At 40.5% G+C, this 18,916-nt stretch overlaps 1 protein-coding gene across 1 annotated transcript; it reads right to left on the reverse strand.

The window, feature by feature from the left end:
- Nucleotides 1–3,719: 3,719 nt before the first annotated feature.
- fndc5b (fibronectin type III domain containing 5b) lies at nucleotides 3,720–18,788 on the reverse strand. Its single transcript, XM_035681669.1, has 5 exons — nucleotides 18,452–18,788; nucleotides 14,574–14,692; nucleotides 12,399–12,597; nucleotides 6,883–6,972; nucleotides 3,720–3,906 (listed from the first exon to the last, which is right to left on the reverse strand). The coding sequence occupies exons 1-5, from the start codon at nucleotides 18,525–18,527 to the stop codon at nucleotides 3,767–3,769; spliced, it is 624 nt and encodes a 207-aa protein (XP_035537562.1). The 5' UTR covers nucleotides 18,528–18,788; the 3' UTR covers nucleotides 3,720–3,766.
- Nucleotides 18,789–18,916: the final 128 nt, after the last annotated feature.

Consider the following 18,916-nt stretch of genomic DNA (forward strand, 5'->3'; position numbering starts at 1 on the left):
GGCAGTATTTTAATTCAGCGTGTGTGTGTGTGTGTGTGTGTGTGTGTGTGTGTGTGTGGTGCTGATTAGCAGTCATCTCAACCAGCGAGGCATTCAGACATTCACTTATTATCTCTAATATGGCAGCAACTCTGCTGAGTTCAGCTTCGAAGGGTTTTTATGTCTGACTTTTTAGTGAACTCAACTGGTAAGCGTCAGTATTCAAGGGTTGGAGTCAAATATATTTGCAATTATATGGATAGCACATCATAATTGAACAGGAAGCCACAAAGAAGATAATGAAGCTTTATCTTTAGCTTGATAAGTCCTTTGCTCCTTCACATAAAACCCTTGATGAAGTGGTAACTACATAAATGGGAAGGTTATGAATATGTATGCTATGAATTCTTCTTTTATAAGAAAGGTGTCCGAGTGTGCTTAGAAACTAGGGCTGCAAATAATAATGATTTCCCTTTTTTGTTTTTGTGTTTAAGGATTAGGGTGCCGTTATTCTATATTTTTCTTTTTGTCAACAAATCCTATGAAAAGCCCAAAACCCACAATCTGTTAGTCCTTCTCTGAATAAGTTCTAACTTCCCTAGAAAATCAGTTTTACTCATAAGCCTATTTCTTCCTATTGAAAATATAATTATTTTAAACCAGCTCACAAATATTTTTCTAGTTTAAAAAATTTTAGTTAAACAGGAGTAAATAGTTCATTTGTTGGGGACTATTTTCAGCTGTGGAATAATACACATTTGGTGCACTGTTAAGTTTTTACAGCAACAGGATGCTGTGGGATTGACTCAAAATGAACTACAGTGCTACTAATGTCCATTGTAGAAAGAAAGGAACATGAGCTACATATCAGACTTCGGCTACATAGAAAACACTTGTCATTTAAATTAGATCAATTCATTGTTTTTGGTCTTTTCATTAGATTTTTTGTCAAAAAGGAAAATATAGAATATTGCCCTTAAATTGTTTATTTTACCTATAAAATTTCAAAACTTTGACAAATGCCATCCAAATTGCTGTCTGACCAACAGTAAACAAACACAAATGCAACCAGTGAATGTTTGAACTTTTTAAATGACTATATAATATAGTTAGTAAGGATACTTAAGTTAGTTAAAAAATACTTAGTTAGTTAAAACTCTTCCAATGACTGTCCCACACAATGGCAAGCACCATACTGCATACGTGGATTAGCTTGAAGAATTACGGTCCACCCCAGGTAAAACAGGGAGTCTCCCCGTTTTATCTTAGGTGGACCTTTGCAATGAATTTGGACATAAACCTTTCAAGGATTTATGAGGGAGACGCATGCTGTATTTAATTTGTATACACTGCCGTGCAATGTACCTGGATTATTTTGTGGATTATATATTCGTGCTTTAATTGTAGCTTACTCCCTACATAGTGTTGGCAATAGGTCTTTTTTTACATCAGACCTTTATGCTTTTTTTTTCTCTATCCCATTACAGTCCTAGATCACTTATGATGTGTGTTAATGATAGTTGCAAAGGGGGTCTGAGAGAAAATGGTTTACATTTCAAAACAGGGTTCAGCCACACAGCTGAGTGGATCATCTGTGTGCCTCTTCAGCCTGCCATCACTGCTGGTGTTCAGCCAAACCAGAGAGAAAACCCAGCCAAACTTTGCCCATATATACATTTCATTAGGAATAATACCCTGCATATCGCAATCTTTATTCCCTGCACATCCTGTTGCAGACCACAGGTAGCATATGGTGCTGAATATGCAGTGATGAACAATAAACCTCAATTTAAACGTAAATCAGTCATTTTCTAGCCATGCCATTCTTTTAAAAGTTTGACACTGAAGTTAACTTCTGAATTTCAAAGTTGTAAAATTTTTATTTGGACTGAGACACCACTGTGATGAGAGACTGCCTGGTCAATTCTTGAACTTTGTCTGAATCATGGCTGTATTCAGACAGTGTCATCCAACTCGTATAAGTAAAATATGGGGCGCTCTAAAAAATGTGTCAGATTTTATCCCTGAACTGACAAGGGCGTTAAGGTTCCAGTTCAGAGAGGAGAGAGAAAAACAGATGCATCATTTAACTGATGACACACAGAGAGAGAAAGGCAGGAGACAAGACCCAGTGTGCTATATTTTTGACCCAATAACAAAATGATACCGTGCTCAAGATTGGGATTGTGAGGGCTCAAACAATCACAATAGGAGGAGCGCCAAACGGCAATGTTATTATTAGAGAGACACCAACACAGATAGACAGGTAGAAGGATGCGCTGCTACACAGAGGGGTGTAATAAAGACAGAAAGGAAGATACGTGGATGGAGAGATAGAAAAAGAGAAAGTCCTTGGTTTAAAACAGAGCTTAGCTTGTTTAGTTGTGTGCTGACTGATACCTGGACCAGAAGGACCAGCTATTCTTACGAGGCAACCCACATTTCTGCCACCTCTGACCAGTGATACAAACCTTAAGTTGAAAAAAAAAACACTCAGACATTCATGTTTGATGATCCGCTTCTGGGATTCGATGCCACTGACGGAAGAGTAACCAGAACATATGAATCAAGCAGTTCTTGTCAAGAAGAAATCACGCCCCCTCCAGTGCTTTGACTGACAGACATATATTTGCTGTCCACTCAAAGCAGGCTACAGTTCACTTTTGGTCACAACAAAGATAAATGTAGTTTTGTCCTCTTCGGTTTCCTGTTCAACCATTTGCAGCCTTTCTGCAAGTTCAGATTTGTGTCCATTATTTTTGAAGAGTTCTTCATTGTGTAGAGAAGAGTTTCTGTAATGGTTTATCGGTTCCTCAGTACAATGGTGTCTGGGAATGGCTTTCTGTTGGTCTCAGGGTCTGGAAGAAACAAATGTACTGTGCTTGATGAGAGACAAAGTGACAGATATTTCAAAGAGTCGAAACAAAAGTACTTACTAGCTCAGAAATCTATAGTCATGGTAGTGTTTTGTGTTATTTGCCAAACTTGTTTCTTAGGTCTTATTTTGTCATGTCTTCCCTTTTTTATTATTTCTAATTGGCCGTTTGCTAAATGCCTGGACCCCATAAATACTGTTGCTACACCTGTTTTAGGTCCAGTGTTTAGGATTTAATGGTGTCTAGTGGTGAGGTTGCAGATTGCAACCAATTGAATCCCGCTCACCTTACCCTCTCCTTCAAGCGTATAGGAGAAACAATGGTGGCAAAACTTATGAAAAATGTGAAAAAACGGCCTAGTTGGCAGACTCTGTGGAAGAGGACCCGTTCCCTCTGTAGATAAACAACTCATTGTAAGGTAACAAAAACACAACGATTTGAAATGTTACACACTGGACCTTTAAGTTTCCCTTTTTAGCACTAGAGAAACTGCAACACAGTTAAAACATTAGTCGTTTTTTAAACAATGGGTTCTTGATTTCAGACAGAGACCTGCTGCGTCTAGTTGTGTTTTAAGCTACGATTGAACCCAATTTTAGGGGACAGGTTGGCGAATGATCAATTGGTCAACTGTTATAGGGTATCAGAGAGTAAACCATAAATAAATGAAAAGATGGTTGCTTTAGGATAAGCTGAAACTTAAATAGTTATGTGAACAATTTGTTGCAGAAGCATAATAAAAAAAAATGGATCAAGGAAGAAAAATAGAAATAAATATAGAACCAAAATGATTTATATGTATCACATAAGATGGGTTTTTTTGCAGATGACATTCAATTAATATTTGCTGTTCCTCACCTTTCCTGAGGTTCGAGGAATTGGTTATTGCACAAGGCTATGCAGGGCTGGTCTTAGACGTTGCTGCGCAGTAGCCCCCCCTGTGGGTGCTCTGGAGTACTGCACTCTGAGGAGTTCTTGGCTTTGTCCTTGTTGTTGTTGGGCTCGTTGTCTTTGATGATGTCATACTGACGACAAAACAGGGCGATCACCCCTGGGAGACAAACAGACAACAAAATTATTTGTTAGAATAATAACGTTTGATAAAATTCAAGATCCGTTATTAGAGCTGGAACCCTGGAGCTGGTAATGGTTTTAGTGTTTCGCTTGATGTCATTGTGTCACATGATATTATGTCATGTCATGTCTGGGTTAGTTTAGGAAATGTTATTAGATATGTGTATTGACATACAGTTTATTGTATTTATTTATCTTTACAAACCCCAAGGCCAGTGCCTCGCAATGCCATCAGTGTGTGAATGAGTGAATGAGAGGCAGAATTGTATCACTTTGTCTGTTAAGGTAGAAAAGCACTACATAAATGCAGTCCATTTACCACTTAAATACCGTTCTTAGTAAAAACACTGTTTTAGTGTGCTTTAAAAGTGCTGGTAGATTATTTTACCTCTGGACAGAGCCAGCTGTGTCACTCTGTTTCCAGTCTTTATGCTAAGCTAAGCTACACAACCTGCCTCTAGCTTCAGATTTAAGATTTCCTCATCTAACTCTTAATAACTCTTAAAAAATAAAGTGAATAAGCATATATCCAAAGATGTCAAATTTTTCCTTAAAGGATTAGTAATACAATTTCATTTGGCTGTATCCTGCCTGAATTAATCACATATTTTCAAATGTAATCTTTTTGTTTGAACTTATAACATGAACAAAAGGTTCACTTCCATGACAACTGAGCAAACTTCATCTGGACCATGTGATATTACCAAAAGCCCCAGAACAATGCGAGTAAGAGGGCATTGAGTGGAAATTGTTTTGCCAATTTTAACAGCATCCTGAATTTGCATTAATCTGCTCCTGAATCAAGCCGAAAAGAAGTAATTAAAGCCTCTACAATGTTGTATATATATGTTATATTCAACCTCTATAATGCCTATTTGTTATTCACTCTTTTGAATTTGGTTTTAAGCCATATACACCTTGAAACATTAATACACAGCAACACATTTCTTTCAATAACAGATTTATCCAGTTGTCTTTTGATGTATCAGTAACGCTGACCAAACTGAAGTTAGAGAAACATGAATACAGTGAAACAGCCAGAAGGAGATATGAACTTGATGATAAGATAGCTATGTTAAGCCTGCCTTCAGTCAGAAAGATTAAAAACATGGCAGAGGGGAGATAGATGCAGAGAGAGAGAGAGATAGAGAACAAGCACAAAAAAGAAGAGAGAGAATAATTCATGATGGTGGAGGAGCGCGTGGAGGGTTCAGGCAAGAGGAATCTGGCCTGAACAGGCTTCAGTCTTGGCTGTTATGCTTATGTCAGCCTCTGCTCATCTGATGACTGCAAAACCAAAGGCCAAGATGGGATATCTCACTGTGATATCCCCCAGCGTGCCCCATAGGCCCAATTAAAAGCTGAAAAACACAATTCGCCTCCTCCACTTTCCGTTTTTTTCCACCATTCTGCCCTCCTTTTTTCCTCTTCTTGAGATTCCATAGCTCCGTTTTTCACTCTTTTCCCTCACTGCTCCCTCTCTAACCCTCTTTGAATCTCCCTCTGTCTCTCTCATCCTCTCGTCCTCTCACGGGTAATTGGTGAGATTTTGCTGTTACTGTATATGCCATGATAGGTATTTGGGCCATATTTGTATCTCATTACACTTGGGGTTGTGGGTTCGGAAGGAATATTTATAGCTACGTGCAACTGTAAAACAGTGCTGAGATGCACAAAAGGATAATTGCAACACAGAGCTAATGACTAGGAGGCTTAAATAGGAAGCAGCTACAGTCTTGTAGTTTGAAACAACAGAAAAAACAGAAAGTATCCTTATTAACCAGGAATGAACCAGTTAGCAGAATACATTTCTTTTCATAATTTTTTTATACTGTATTAGCAGAAAAGTAAACTTTTAAGTAGACAACATCCTCTATCCTTAGACCCTCTATTTGGATAAGGAATGTTTTATGTATATGAATTTATTTTATGTATCTCATCAGGTTTGTGTTTATGTTCTGTTTCACCTGGCTGCAAGACAAATGACCATCTGGGGACAATAAAGTTTAAGGCATACTATGCAGGATTTGCCCGTTGGTGTTTGTACACGCACCATTCAAAGTTGGCCCTTGCTCCCTGGCTCGACGGAGCCAGAAAGTACCTTTGGTCAAGCAGCATAGAGAATGAATGAGGAGAGGGAGTGACATTAGCAAGATCAAGGCAGTAAGTCCGAGGAATAAAATGTTATTTGATGATTGTTTCAAAGCGGTTGCATTATAAAGCACAAATAAACACCTCCACACAACCCTGCAGGCAGGTGCCATATTTCTAGATTTTGTGAGAATGCCACTGAAGCGTAGCTTCAACCTGTCCGCCCTCAGTCAAACAGGCACTGACACACAGACCCGCAGCTCGATCTGCATCTAAAACACAGACCAGGAGCAATGGAGAGAAATAGACAGAGACAGCGGTGCAACCTGGTACGTCACACACTGTGAGCTGCCCAAATGTTGACTCCCAGAAACGTCCCTGACACAACACAATAAGAAAATACAGGCAGAGAGCATGATCTCTGCAAATACAGACACTGCCACACACTTCTAGTGTGTCAGATGTCGAGACTGCGAGGGATTATGTTTGTAGGAGTCTACACTAAACATTGTTTTTAGGAAAATCCTGTAGTATGCCTTTAAACAAAATTATTTGAAGAATTTGATTGATTGGGAAAAAAACGTAATCTGATCCTGAATCTCAAACTGAGATACATTCTATCTGTATATCTGGATGGGTTTAAAGATCTTAAAGCTCAGTGTGTTCTGATCACCAAAAATGTTTTTTGGCCAGCATCCCATCATCCCAAAAGCCCTGCAGGGCACAAAATAGTGATCACAGAGATATGACACTTCCACCAGACTGTTTGTCTCCTAATTGAACCTCAGTCAGAGAGCTTATTTGCCCCAAAGACCCCCAATTCCTGCAGTGATAAATGTGCGTTGCTGAAAAGGAACATTACCTGCCCACATGATGAGCACCACTACAATGATGATGAGTTCTCCAGCCCTCAGCTGGGCAGCGTGACCAAACTCCTCCATTGTCACCTCGTCTGGAAAGAGAAAACACACACACACACACACACACACACAAAGAGTCAACAATGTGCCGCTGAGGACACTGCGATTCATTGTCCCAGAGAGAAGATGTGAAATTGCCATCACTCTGAACCTCTGCAGGGAAAGATAAAAAGAATAAAACAGGGCGACAGGAGAGCAGAGAGGCTGCCTGGTGTAAATTCTCCACTCTGGTCAGTGTAATTAAAGCTAAGTGAGAGCAGAGGTCCACAGAGACAGAGAGAGCTGGATCCAAACCCAATCATTCACTGTGTTTCTCTTGCTGACGGGATTCTGGCAGCTGCAGCACAACACCAATCACAGGGTTAGAGGTTTGAACACAGCCTGGACTAGAACCTCTCGCTCTCTGTTGCCAACAGCAGGTCTCGTGCTACCACACCTTTCCCCTGGTCTAACTGGCTCCCTGTTGCAGCCAGGGGGTGGTTTCCTTGGCATAGCACTGTATAATATCAAAGGGATGGCATCAAGACATCACTCAGCTGTCTTTGGTTGCATTTTAAAGGGTTTGCAAAGGAGGAGGAAGCCTTAAGAACCCACAGGGTTGGCGGCGGTCACTATCCTGTTTCAGCGTCTGGATGAGTCGAGGGTGGTGGTGCTGCTGTGGTCCAGCTTGCTCTCAGGTCTCTTGTTGCCATGGTGATTCATCGGAGCCAAAGCTGAGGCCTCAGGCTTCACAGAGGGGAGGTTGCTCTTATAAAGTTGGTAATGGCAGGTTACGTGTTCCCGTTCGAGGGCAAACCTCAGATGGACAGTTCTCTGAATCAGATATGCCTGTGTTGGGTACGACATTAAGCTGAAAGTTGAGGTCTACATCTCTCTGTATATTATATTAATATGTGATATTATATGAGCTTTGAGTTGTGTTCCATAGTCAATAGTTAAAGCGTAAGACAGGAGTTTAGTGAAACTCTATCGTGACACCCATTGGTTTGTGGAGTACCATTTCGAATAGAGAGAGGGGATGACACTTATTACAGGGCCACAGGTCGGAGTTGAACCCATGGCCGCTGCAGCAAGGACTTGGTACAAGGCCAGCTCTACCGGACTCTACCGGTACAGCTCTCATTTTCCATTTCTAACAAAGAGGTATGACGTGGGTGGCGGATTTGGAGTGGTTTAGTGGCAACTTTGACAAAGCAGGGCTGACAAACAACAACAAAAGTAAAAGTAATGAGGAATGTAATTCCTGTAATCAGCAAGTAATTAGTAATGTCATTTCTTTCAGAGTCATGAGTAATGTGTAATTAATTTCATTTTTCAAGTACCTTGCCCATTGTTTGACAAACACACCACTTTGCTTTCAGTTCTGTGACCTTTAACCCTGTATGCAGAATCAAAATATTGAAAGAAATTACACAAAGCTGTATTGATAAAAAGAGAGCAATTTCAAAAACTGACAGGTAAAGCGGTTGGTCTGTTAATCAAGTTAGGCCTTGATAAAAGCCACATAACCTGATTACTGTACATGGCAGATACAATAATCGAAGTAGCTTTAATTAGGCTATAATCAAATTATTAGATCACTGTTGACTTGTGTGTCTACTACTATTCACAAGTGTGTATACTGTGGTTGTAATTGGAACTCTTCATTAAATGTAAAACATCAAGCCATAAAAATAATCTAGCAGTTCAGTGTGGCCTGTCTCATTCACATAAGTAGGCCTACATGCCTCCACCATTCACAACTTAAAGGTCCAGTGTGTAACATTCAGGAGGATCTATTGGCAGAAACAGCATATCATATTCGTCAATATGTTTATATTAGTGTGTAATCACCTGAAAATAAGAATCGTTGTGTTCATTACCTCAGAAAGAGCCATTTTTATTTACAGACGCCGCAGGTCGCCTTCCATGGAGTCCACCATGTTTGTACAGTAGCCCAGAATGGACAAAACAAACACTGGCTCTAGACAGGGCTGATCACTTTTTTTGTGTGTTTCACAGCCACTATGGTTACCCTCTTATGCTTAGAAAGGGAGGGTGAAGCGGGTGAGTTCCCATCTGCAATCACATCATTAGATGCCACTAAATCCTACACACGGGACCTTTTAAAGCTTTTGTTTTAAAGACTACTAGGAAGAACAGAACGGTGTGGTTGTACTGGGGAAATGTGTGTAAATGTGAAGCAGGCTGCTGCTGCACCACTGTCAGAGATAAATTAACAGTTGAAACAGTTCTGACAGTTAGGAGGCTCTGTAATGTTGTGCTGCTGTATAAGATTGATGTAGAAAGCTTTTGCAGCTCCTTGTATAATGTAATAACCAACATTAAACATTATATCTCAACACTAGCCACCAAAGATTGTACTACATTATGAAAAATTCAGTGCATCCAGGATTTTTGCAATATTTTGATGTAATTGGATGTAAGCTGCAGAAACAGGGATACAAAGAAAGACTAACAGACAAACAGACAGAAACACACACAGATTGTGTGTTGTGTTGCGCCTGCAGATACTAAATGGTGTCAGGCTGATTAATACCTGCTTAGAAGGGGAGGAGAGCAGTAATGGCTGGGAGATTTAATCAGGACAGCTAATGAATGTTTCCATAAACACACATACACACACACACACACACACACACACACACACAGGGAACTTCCATCAAAGTCGGAGCAAACTAAACGAGTCAGCCCCTCAACATCAAGACAAACGGTCCCACTAAATGCCTATGTCACACGACCTCACCTACACCGCAACATATATTGTGACAAATATTTCTGTCTAATACTGTCAATATTTTGAATTTTCCTCTAATACATTAACTTGATACAAGATTTTTTATTAATCAAGTTGCTCCCAATTGAGTGCTGAACTGTGACTTGGTGATGTCTAATTTGTGAAGCTGGGACTTTTTGTAATCTGATCAGTTTCATCCAAAGCCTTTCCAAAACTAAAAACACAAGATCACAGGTGTAATGAATTGATTATACAATGTGTTATGTCAATGTGTGTCTGTTCTAACATAAGCAGCTATCATTAGCATGTCAGGCTAAGTAGCTCACCATATACAGTAGCATGACTTCTAACGCCAGTGAGCACATTGTCATTAACTAACTACATTAGTTTGTGTGGATAAAGGTTACAATAAAAAAAACCCTGTTCATGATTAGAACATCCAGTGTGTTGTCGCCACTGCATGGAAGCCTCTTGCAATATTAAAAGTGAAAACATATGACCCAAGTATGTAAACGAAGCAGCCAAAAATGGTTATATCCTATGTTAGAGTCTGATCTTCCAATTTTCATTTTCATACCTACTGTATAACTAGGACTAGCTAGCTCGCTGCTCTACACTGCAATACATGAAGACTGCTGTTTCTTTATTTTCATGTCTTGCACATATCATCATCTGGTGAGGATGCTGACTTTTTGCACGGGGCGTGCAGCTTTAGTCATTTTAACATAGTGGCATGTGGCCATCAAGTGCACATATTTAGAAAGTTCTTGGTTTAAGCCAGCTAATGCAGCTAATGCTAGCTAGCCACAGTGAATTAAATCTGGCAATCTACGTGTAATTATGAATCTCACTGCTTTTCTTATCAAGAAATTAATTTAATTAATTGAGCAGTTGTCAATTATTAAATTAATCGTCAAGTATTTTGATGATGGATTAATCGTCGTGATTCTGAAAAAAAAAACCCAAATTCTCTGATTTCAGCTTCTTAAATGTGAATAATTTCTGCTTTTTTAGTTCTCTGACAATAAATTGATCTTTGGGTTATGGACAAAACAAGATTAACATTTTTCACCATTTATTTACATTTTATGGGCCAAACAACTATTCGACTAATAGAGAAAATCATCAGATTAATCTATATTCGTAATGCATTTTCCTGAGTGGGATCAATAACGTCTATCTTTTATCCTTCTTATCTTAAATAATCAGTAGTTGCAGTCCTACAGGTGACGCAGTTTAAAGAGCTTGAAAGAGCAGTTTGCATAGGTTTAGTTAACAGAAATACTTGGTTAGGTTTATGAAAAGATCATCCAGAATAGGCCCTTTCACAACATTAACCACATCCTTTCTGGCAGAAAGCTTTCCAGCATGAGGACTGAAGGCAAACTTATCCCATTCGTGTGAGCATGGGCCCCTGAGGATTCCTAACACTTGAATGCTATCCAAGAAAAGCAGTGGGATTTATAACAACACAGCAGCTACAGTTGTCATTTCAGCCGATAAAATGAGAAGCCTACTTTTGTCTACCTCTGACTGAAATCAAAGGCCCATTGTTTCAATCTTTGTTAAGAATTTTTATGGTCAGTCTGCTACTGTCGCAGTGTTGTGTGAGAACAGAAAACTTGCCAAGAGTAGGAACAAGACAAATGGTCATTTGGAGGAAAAATGGCCACTTAGTGCCTGAAATGTCACTTAAATACTGCAGAAAAGACAAAATGCTTTGTTAGTGTTAATGTTATTTTGTAGTGGTTATCACACTTGAACCACCCAAGCTGCCCCCAAGGACCTCGACATGCTCCCACACAGGGTGTTTCAAGGGAATACACTGCTCCCTCATGTCCCCCGTTTCCACTCTTATCACCTTGCTGGTGATGAGCATTTAGCATTTGCGGTGTCCCTCTGAAGCAGCTGCTCTCGGCACTGTAACTGGGTCGGACATGATAAAATTGGAAGTACTGCAAGCTGCTCCAGATAACAGCAGCCTCTGCATTTGAGAATTAGAACAATACATTGTATGGGAGGTGGGGAGCGGTTCTCACAAAGACAGCAATTTCTTTCTCTTTATGTGTATTACATTTTCAAATAACCATTTTCGTTGTCATGATGAAGCATGAAAACACAAACAGAACATTAGTACTCTGACTAGTGACTGCCTCTGGTTAAAAGCTGCTATTAAAATCTGTGCATGTAGGTTTGTGTGTGTCAGCAAGGGAAAAACATCAGAAGAGAAGTACGTCAGATTTATAATTACGTTGTTTGTCGTTTGTGCTCTTGCATGTATTGGGTTTTAATAATCCATCTGCCTGTGTATGTGTTTGCAGCATGTGCTGTGCAGAAGGGAAAACTCATACTGTTTGTGTCAGGCTCGTCGCGTTTGTCAGTCGGTTTTGGCTTTTGACAGCTTCCACTAAAAAATGCATGAAATTTTGCAATGGAAAACATCACTTTAAGGGTTTTTGCACACATCTTTTATGTCCCCATGGAACCAAGAGGACACTGATCACAGTAGTTTGCATTCTGAGCTTCCAGAAACTGTAAATGAAGATAGAATCAGGGACAAATAAACTACTTACTAAGCACCAGTACCAGTGCTTGCTCTAAAGTAATTGCATTCGTACTGTAAATTGTATTCTTCAAGTCCCCCTTCACTGTGCAGAATGATGTATGTGCAGAGTTTGACACTAGAAGGATAACGAATAATAATGTTTTATGGTCCCTCACCTGGGCTCTTGGACGCCATCTTCTCTGACTCTTTGGGCGTTCGGAAGAGGACCGGCTCACTGGGGGGGCTGCTGCCTCCCATGCTGATGCTCTGAACATGAACGATGTACTCCGTGTCCTCATCCAGATCCCACAATGCACAGGAGCGCGTGGTGGTGTTCACTTCCTGGATGAACCTCAGCATGCGTACATCCTTCTTCTGCAGACAAGCGAGGAAGAGAAAAGCAGAGGCCAGGTGGCTCGATGTAATGTGATACTTTATTGATCCCCGTAGGGAAATTCTCTTTTCTTTGGCACCATCTCAGCAGGGAAGTCACAGCTCGGGGTTAAACTGATGCATCAGACAACCGCTTGATACTTTGTAACCAGAGATTAAGAGTGGGGTTTGATTCTAAATGTTACTCTTTTTAATTTCTTTGACATAAAAATGTTATTGTAATTTCAAGATAACATTGTCCCCAAAGTTACAATATATGCAATCAATACCCTGTATCACTTTAACTAAACTTACAAGTTCGGCTTCATTGTTCTCCCTTAAGGCAAGGGAGAACAATGGCAAAGGCAAAAAAAGAGTTTTCTACTTATTCGCAAAATTTCCTTGCATTCTTTATCAAACGCAAATTTCTGTTGGTCAGATTTTCCTGCTGACTATCCCTTTTGTGAAAATTCAACAAACTGCCCCCTGGGTAGGGCTGATATGGTGTGAAAGCATAGGAGTCTCTCTTGGTTAACAGTTGGGAAAAAAGCTGAAATAAAGCCTCCAAGTGGTTTTCCTGCAGTGTAATTAAGCTTAAAGAAACAGAGTGCTTCTCTGGCCATGTGCGCTCTGCTTGAAATGTACCTTATTATCCAGCTAGGACTGCTTGCTCAGGTCAATTGGTTTGTGCTGGATCAAGAATAACTCTCCTTGGGGTTTTTTTATTTACCGGGCAATTAAAGAAGGATTTACTTAACCTATTTAAACAGCACACAGACTAAATGTACATCTGAAAGTGCATCTAATAAAGCTAATTGGATGCAAAACCAAAACAAAAAACAGATCAATGGGACATTCCCAACCTTAGTGACATCCACACATATTGATTATATTATATATTGATAAGTTAATATTAATGGCTTTTTTCACTACTATTATTATTATTGGTCTTACTTCTACTTGAGGAATAATCATCCTCTGAGTTTTGGAACTCCAGTACCCATAACACTTTGAGAGATATACAGGAATACTGCCATGGATCAAGCCCCCAGGAAGTGCACCGGGCTTTGAAGCCAATTTGACATAGTCGCTGTAATTACAGCACTGTGATGCACGCTGGCCCAAAAAGAATAAGGCTACATTGTGAAATAAGCGGCTGTAGAACGGTGGATCATTATTATTTTTTGGATAACATTTTAAAAGTCTAGAAGATTCAGAAGAATCTTGATTTATCCTCCTGTTAAGTGAACAGAGGGATAATCCGGACACCAGCCAGCAGAAGTCTCACTGTGGTGTATGTATTCATCCGGGTAATTTCTTCGCAGTGGGAAGTGGCTTTTTTTTGGCTTCATGCGCCACTGAGCATGAACAGAGCACCGCCTCCTGCGCTATATCAACAACTTCAACCCTGTTTTTTATAGCCTGTATGTTTACATTTTGCTGAATTGCAACATTACCAGTATGCCAAATTAGCATTTACTGTTGGCAGTGTATCTGTGGATGTACACACAACTATCATTGGATTACTGAAGAAAACTTAAAAATGTGGGGATTCTTGGGCAAGTTTTGGAGTTATAAGCAACATAATTTCTCTAAGATTATTAAACAGATTTACGGACATTTATTGGTGATGGATATAAGTCAAACTGAATCTAACAATGTATGTATAATGTATGTGTGTTTATGACTCAGAAAGAGAGTGTCATTTTGTGAAGCTGATTGCAGAATTCAGGCGCTAAGGTTTTGAGGTACCTTAATATCCCCAACGAGCTGTGTGTCACAGCCACTGCTGCATCTGTTGAACCCGATGTTGAGCAGAACAAACTGTAAATTACTTCCTGTTGTTTTTAGATTCACCGGCATGCACCTGTCTCTTTCACCTGAGGTCCTTTCTTTTGCTTCATGTGTCTCTCCCTCCTTTACAAAAACTTCTAAACTACGTCCAAAGTTCTCGCCCTCTCAGAAACACATAAAGGTACCTGTTGGGTAATGGCGAATCCGATAACGGGGTCCCCTTCCAAGATTTCCCATGTGACCACGGCGGAGTTGACCTCAATCTCTCTGATGGTCACATTGAGCGGAGCTGACAGCATGGCGTCTGACACACACGCACATGCAGCGTGGCCACAGAAAACAAATTAGAAGAGACAGGTCATGAATATTGAGTCGGTACAACTTGTAATACATATAATAGATGCTGCATTGTAGACCTGAACGCACATACTCCCATCTCCATTGCTCTCTCTCACTCTTTGAACTCTTTCTTCTCTTGCTCCCTCGCCCCACCTTCCCTAAATTCTTCTCTTCTCCACCTACAAATTAATGTTTCTGCTTTCATTAATACCAGGCCTAATTAACCACACAGATCTCTTGGTGTTTCCCTTGAAAAGCCTCTCTTTCTCATCTGTCTTCGTCTTGGTATTTCTCTCTCTCTCACACACACACGCGCAAACACATCTTTACCTTCTTCTCTCTTTTCTCTCTTCTTTCTCCCACGCGCATCTCATTAAAGTCTGACTCACCAGGATGTATTTCCTCTGTTATACTGCCAATTGATTTGAATGTTTGAGCTAAAAAAACTCACATCCTAGAATTCGGTGTCCAATGTCTGTTGATCAGGAGATTAACTATAATGGATTATTATTATAATTATAGTCTTGCTTAACTTTCTTTCCTCTTTAACTGTAACGGGAGGCCAGAGTGGTAGGGCGTGTGTGTGTTTGTGTGTGAGCTGAGAGCAACTCAAGGTCTTCTATGATCAGAGTCAGGGCTATATTTCCCATGAGCCAGACTTGTGAGAGCAACGTCAGAGTCAGACCTTGACACTGCACTAGAACACACACACACACACACACACACACACACACACAGGATTAGCAATACATTTTATTTATTCTGTTCTGTGCAGTAAATACTGCCAATGGACAAGCACATATACCAATTCCAGTTCATTTAAATGTTTTTTTTCCTCTCCTAACAAAACTACTATTCCATATAATTTGCATGTGCTGCCACAATTGAATCTTTCCTTGTAAATGCTGGACTATTGTGTCTTAAACCAGCTATAATCAAAATGTTTATATCAACAGTGGATGACTACTAATATGTGAAAGTGGACACGCACCCAAGTGGCCAAAAATCACTTATACTTATAATCACTTATACAGAAAACATTAGGATGATGGATAATAATTTCACACCTCCAGTCATTTCAATGGGGAAAAGGCGGCAGAGGGGAAGTGGTTTGGATGGCGGCAGTAAGGGTATTAAAGCGATTGCTGACCACATGTATATGCACAGATGTTGCTCTGCCACCCAAAGTTCACAATGCTGAACATCTGGCAGTAACCCCTGGCTTTGACCTATCAAACAGTAGGGGGTGGGCATCGTGGGTCAGAAACAAGAGCAAGCAAGGACGGCGGTAACTGCTTTTAGGGACAACCAGAAGAAAAACTGGGCCTGGGAAAACATTTCCACCAGACTTCAGATGATGGTAAATTGTCCAAATATGTAGACGTCTTTGGTAATTTCAGTAATTTTCATTGTACATACAGTGGACTTTTGGGTTGTTCACCGAAGAACCTGCTTCCTACCTGTCAGCTGTAGGTGGCAGCAGCAGCCATTTTTAAAAATGCTTAACTTCTTGGGGGAATGCTCTTGGAGAAAGACAGTTCTGAGCATGTCCAGTCAGTAATTATCAGTTATTAAATCCAATCCAATCCAATCCAACTTTATTTGTTAAGCACTTTAAAACAACCAAAGTTGACCAAAGTGCTGAAGCTAAACTAAACTATATAGCTTATCCCTAAACTACCATGTGGTGCCTCCAAAGCTGCATGTTTAAAACGCAATCTCTCCATTATTGTCAAGAATCCAAAATGAATTCTGCGTGGCTCACAAGTTTCCTCCATTTTGTGCTAACAAAGCGAACAACAAGCCTGCCTGATAAATACACACACATCTCTATATAAGGTTCACTAACATTAACCAATGCATGCAATAAATGCTCCTTTTTATTTGTACAAAAAACGTGCTATTACATCATTTAGAATAGTCTTGCTTCCATACTTTGCTGCTCTGTATGTTTGTATGTATCTTTTATGTCCAAGCATTACCTTCTCCACTCTATTTAAAATGTCTGTGTGATCCGATTATTCTTTCTCTCTGTTTACCCGCCAGATTACGAGCAGTGACTGCAGTCTCTCACTTTTTGCTAATTAGATTGTCACATTGTCTCACACCTCTGCAAATATTGAACACCCTGCCTCCGACTTGTTCGGAGTCAAATAATGGTATTACAGGAAGGAGAATGTACTCTCTGTTTCTCTGTCCAATGCTAACACAATCACCACAACACAGCAGAAAAAACTCTCTGTTTGGCTCTGTGTGTGTTTGTTGATGCAGAGTAGTTGATGTGTGTTAAAGTCTGTGTGTGATACATTGCCATGCCTCCCTGTTTGACTAGCTGTTTTCCCACTGTTTATCTTCCAGCACTCACACGGAAACAATACAGTAGCAGAAAGGGATTCACATCCATTCTTAAGCCGTTTGCAGCCAAAGAGCTAAAAGCTGGCTGCAGAATCACAAAACTCCCTCTTAAAACAGCATTCATCTCCAGCCTCAGGAAGCCAAATATCAGATCTCTGGAGGCTGAGATAAATCCCACATGATCTTATCGCCAAGATTTCAGCTTTTCAAAGGACTGTCTGCCATCTCTGAGCTTATCATCGGGACACAATGTAACCAAGATCTTACGCTTGAGATGAATGTTCTTCTTCAATGTAATCCGCTGCAGGTTAAAAATATGCAATATCATGAAGGATAGATGAGGTACTATATCCAACATGCATAATATATGATGATTAAATCCATGCTGTATGTAGGGCTTTGAATAGGAATTCCTCAGCCTCAGCATTTTAGATACATTTCACAGATCATGTTTTCAGGCGAGCTCATGTCTTATTAGGAGGAGCCAAGTAGCCCCGGCTCCCCTGTCGTTTGCACCCTGCAAACACTTCTTTTCGCTATCGATTAAAGTAATCTAGCCATTACTGTCTTGATTAATCGAGAAATCTGTTTGTCAATAAAATGCCAGAAAAAGTCTTAGTAGACGTCTTCAAATGTTTTGTTTTGTCTAACCAACAGTCCAAAAGCCAAAGATATTCTAATATATCATAAGATATAAGATAAGACAAAGAAATGCAGAAAATCCTCACATTTGTCAAGCTGGAACCAGCAATTTGTTTTTGTTAGAATTAGAATGAATCCATTATCAAAATTATTGCAGAGTAATTTTCTGACCAAGATTGACTAATGGATTAATCAGCTACTTGTTTCAGCTCTTTCAGCTGTTTCTAACACTTATGTAATCTTTGGTGGAGTTTTAAACCTTATTTTCATACATTAAATGCAGTTTTTGCCAGTGTACTCCCCTTAAATTCAAGAACTTTTTTTTTAAACCAACCACAAGTACAACAAAGATGATCTTTCTTGTTTCAAAATAACACTTGTGTCTAGAAATATCCCCCAAAGTGGGAAAGGCAAACTTGTCTTATAAAGCACCATATCTGCCTAAGTCTAGACACAGTGTGAGACTAACTTGTGTCAGCCATTTTTGGGATTACAATGCTTATTGCTCCTACCTGGCTGATGCAAATGTTGATGCTGGCACATCCATAACAATGTGTCATGCCATGGTGCTTATCCAAAGGGATCCGCTACACTGTAATGTACTGCATCACACAAGACAGCTCTGGTCCACACATACTAACACAGCAGCGTGTGTTGTTCGTTCAGCCAGTGCATCACCCCCCTGTTTACTCGTGATGATCGCCCGTCAACCTGTGGTAAAACTCACCGGCATTAACGGAGGACACCGACAGGACGCCCAGCAGGAGCAGCAGCACCGCCGCAGACAAGCCTGGTTTAGCCATCCTCCTGCTTCTTCTAGCGAGGCATCACATCCTGCGCGGCCCATTTATAACATCCCATTTAACGGGATGGAGCCGGAGAGGGGGACTTGTTGTGCCAGGCGACGAGGCTCACCTGAACTTGGACGCTGCAGCAGCAGAAGCGCAACCACAGCCAGAGGAGGAGGAGGAGGAGGAGGACAGGGGAGGGGTTGGTGGTGGTGGTGGTTTTAGATACCGTGCTCGTTGTCGGTGGAGCTAGCGATGGCCCTCAGACCACCGGCAGACTGGTGACGGAGCGGCGGCGTGGAGAGGCTTTACTACGCGGAGAGGTGAGCGGAGCGTAAAAGGCGTGCGCAAGTGCTGCAGAGTGCAACGTGCAGCCACAGCTAATGTCTCTCTCTCTCTCTCTC

Source organism: Morone saxatilis, unplaced genomic scaffold (assembly GCF_004916995.1).
Source record: "Morone saxatilis isolate NCDOM2014 unplaced genomic scaffold, NCSU_SB_2.0 Contig9, whole genome shotgun sequence".
NCBI lineage: Eukaryota > Metazoa > Chordata > Actinopteri > Moronidae > Morone > Morone saxatilis.

What these genes read in the sequence shown, in the direction of transcription:
- fndc5b (XM_035681669.1), bottom strand. Translation starts at nt 18,527, where the DNA reads ATGGCTAAACCAGGCTTGTCTGCGGCGGTGCTGCTGCTCCTGCTGGGC. An exon ending in GGTGTCCTCCGTTAATGCCG is followed by an intron (nt 14,693 to 18,451) that starts GTGAGTTTTACC and finishes CGTGTGTGTCAG; the next exon opens with ACGCCATGCTGTCAGCTCCG. An exon ending in GATGGCGTCCAAGAGCCCAG is followed by an intron (nt 6,973 to 12,398) that starts GTGAGGGACCAT and finishes TTCTCTTTCCAG; the next exon opens with ACGAGGTGACAATGGAGGAG.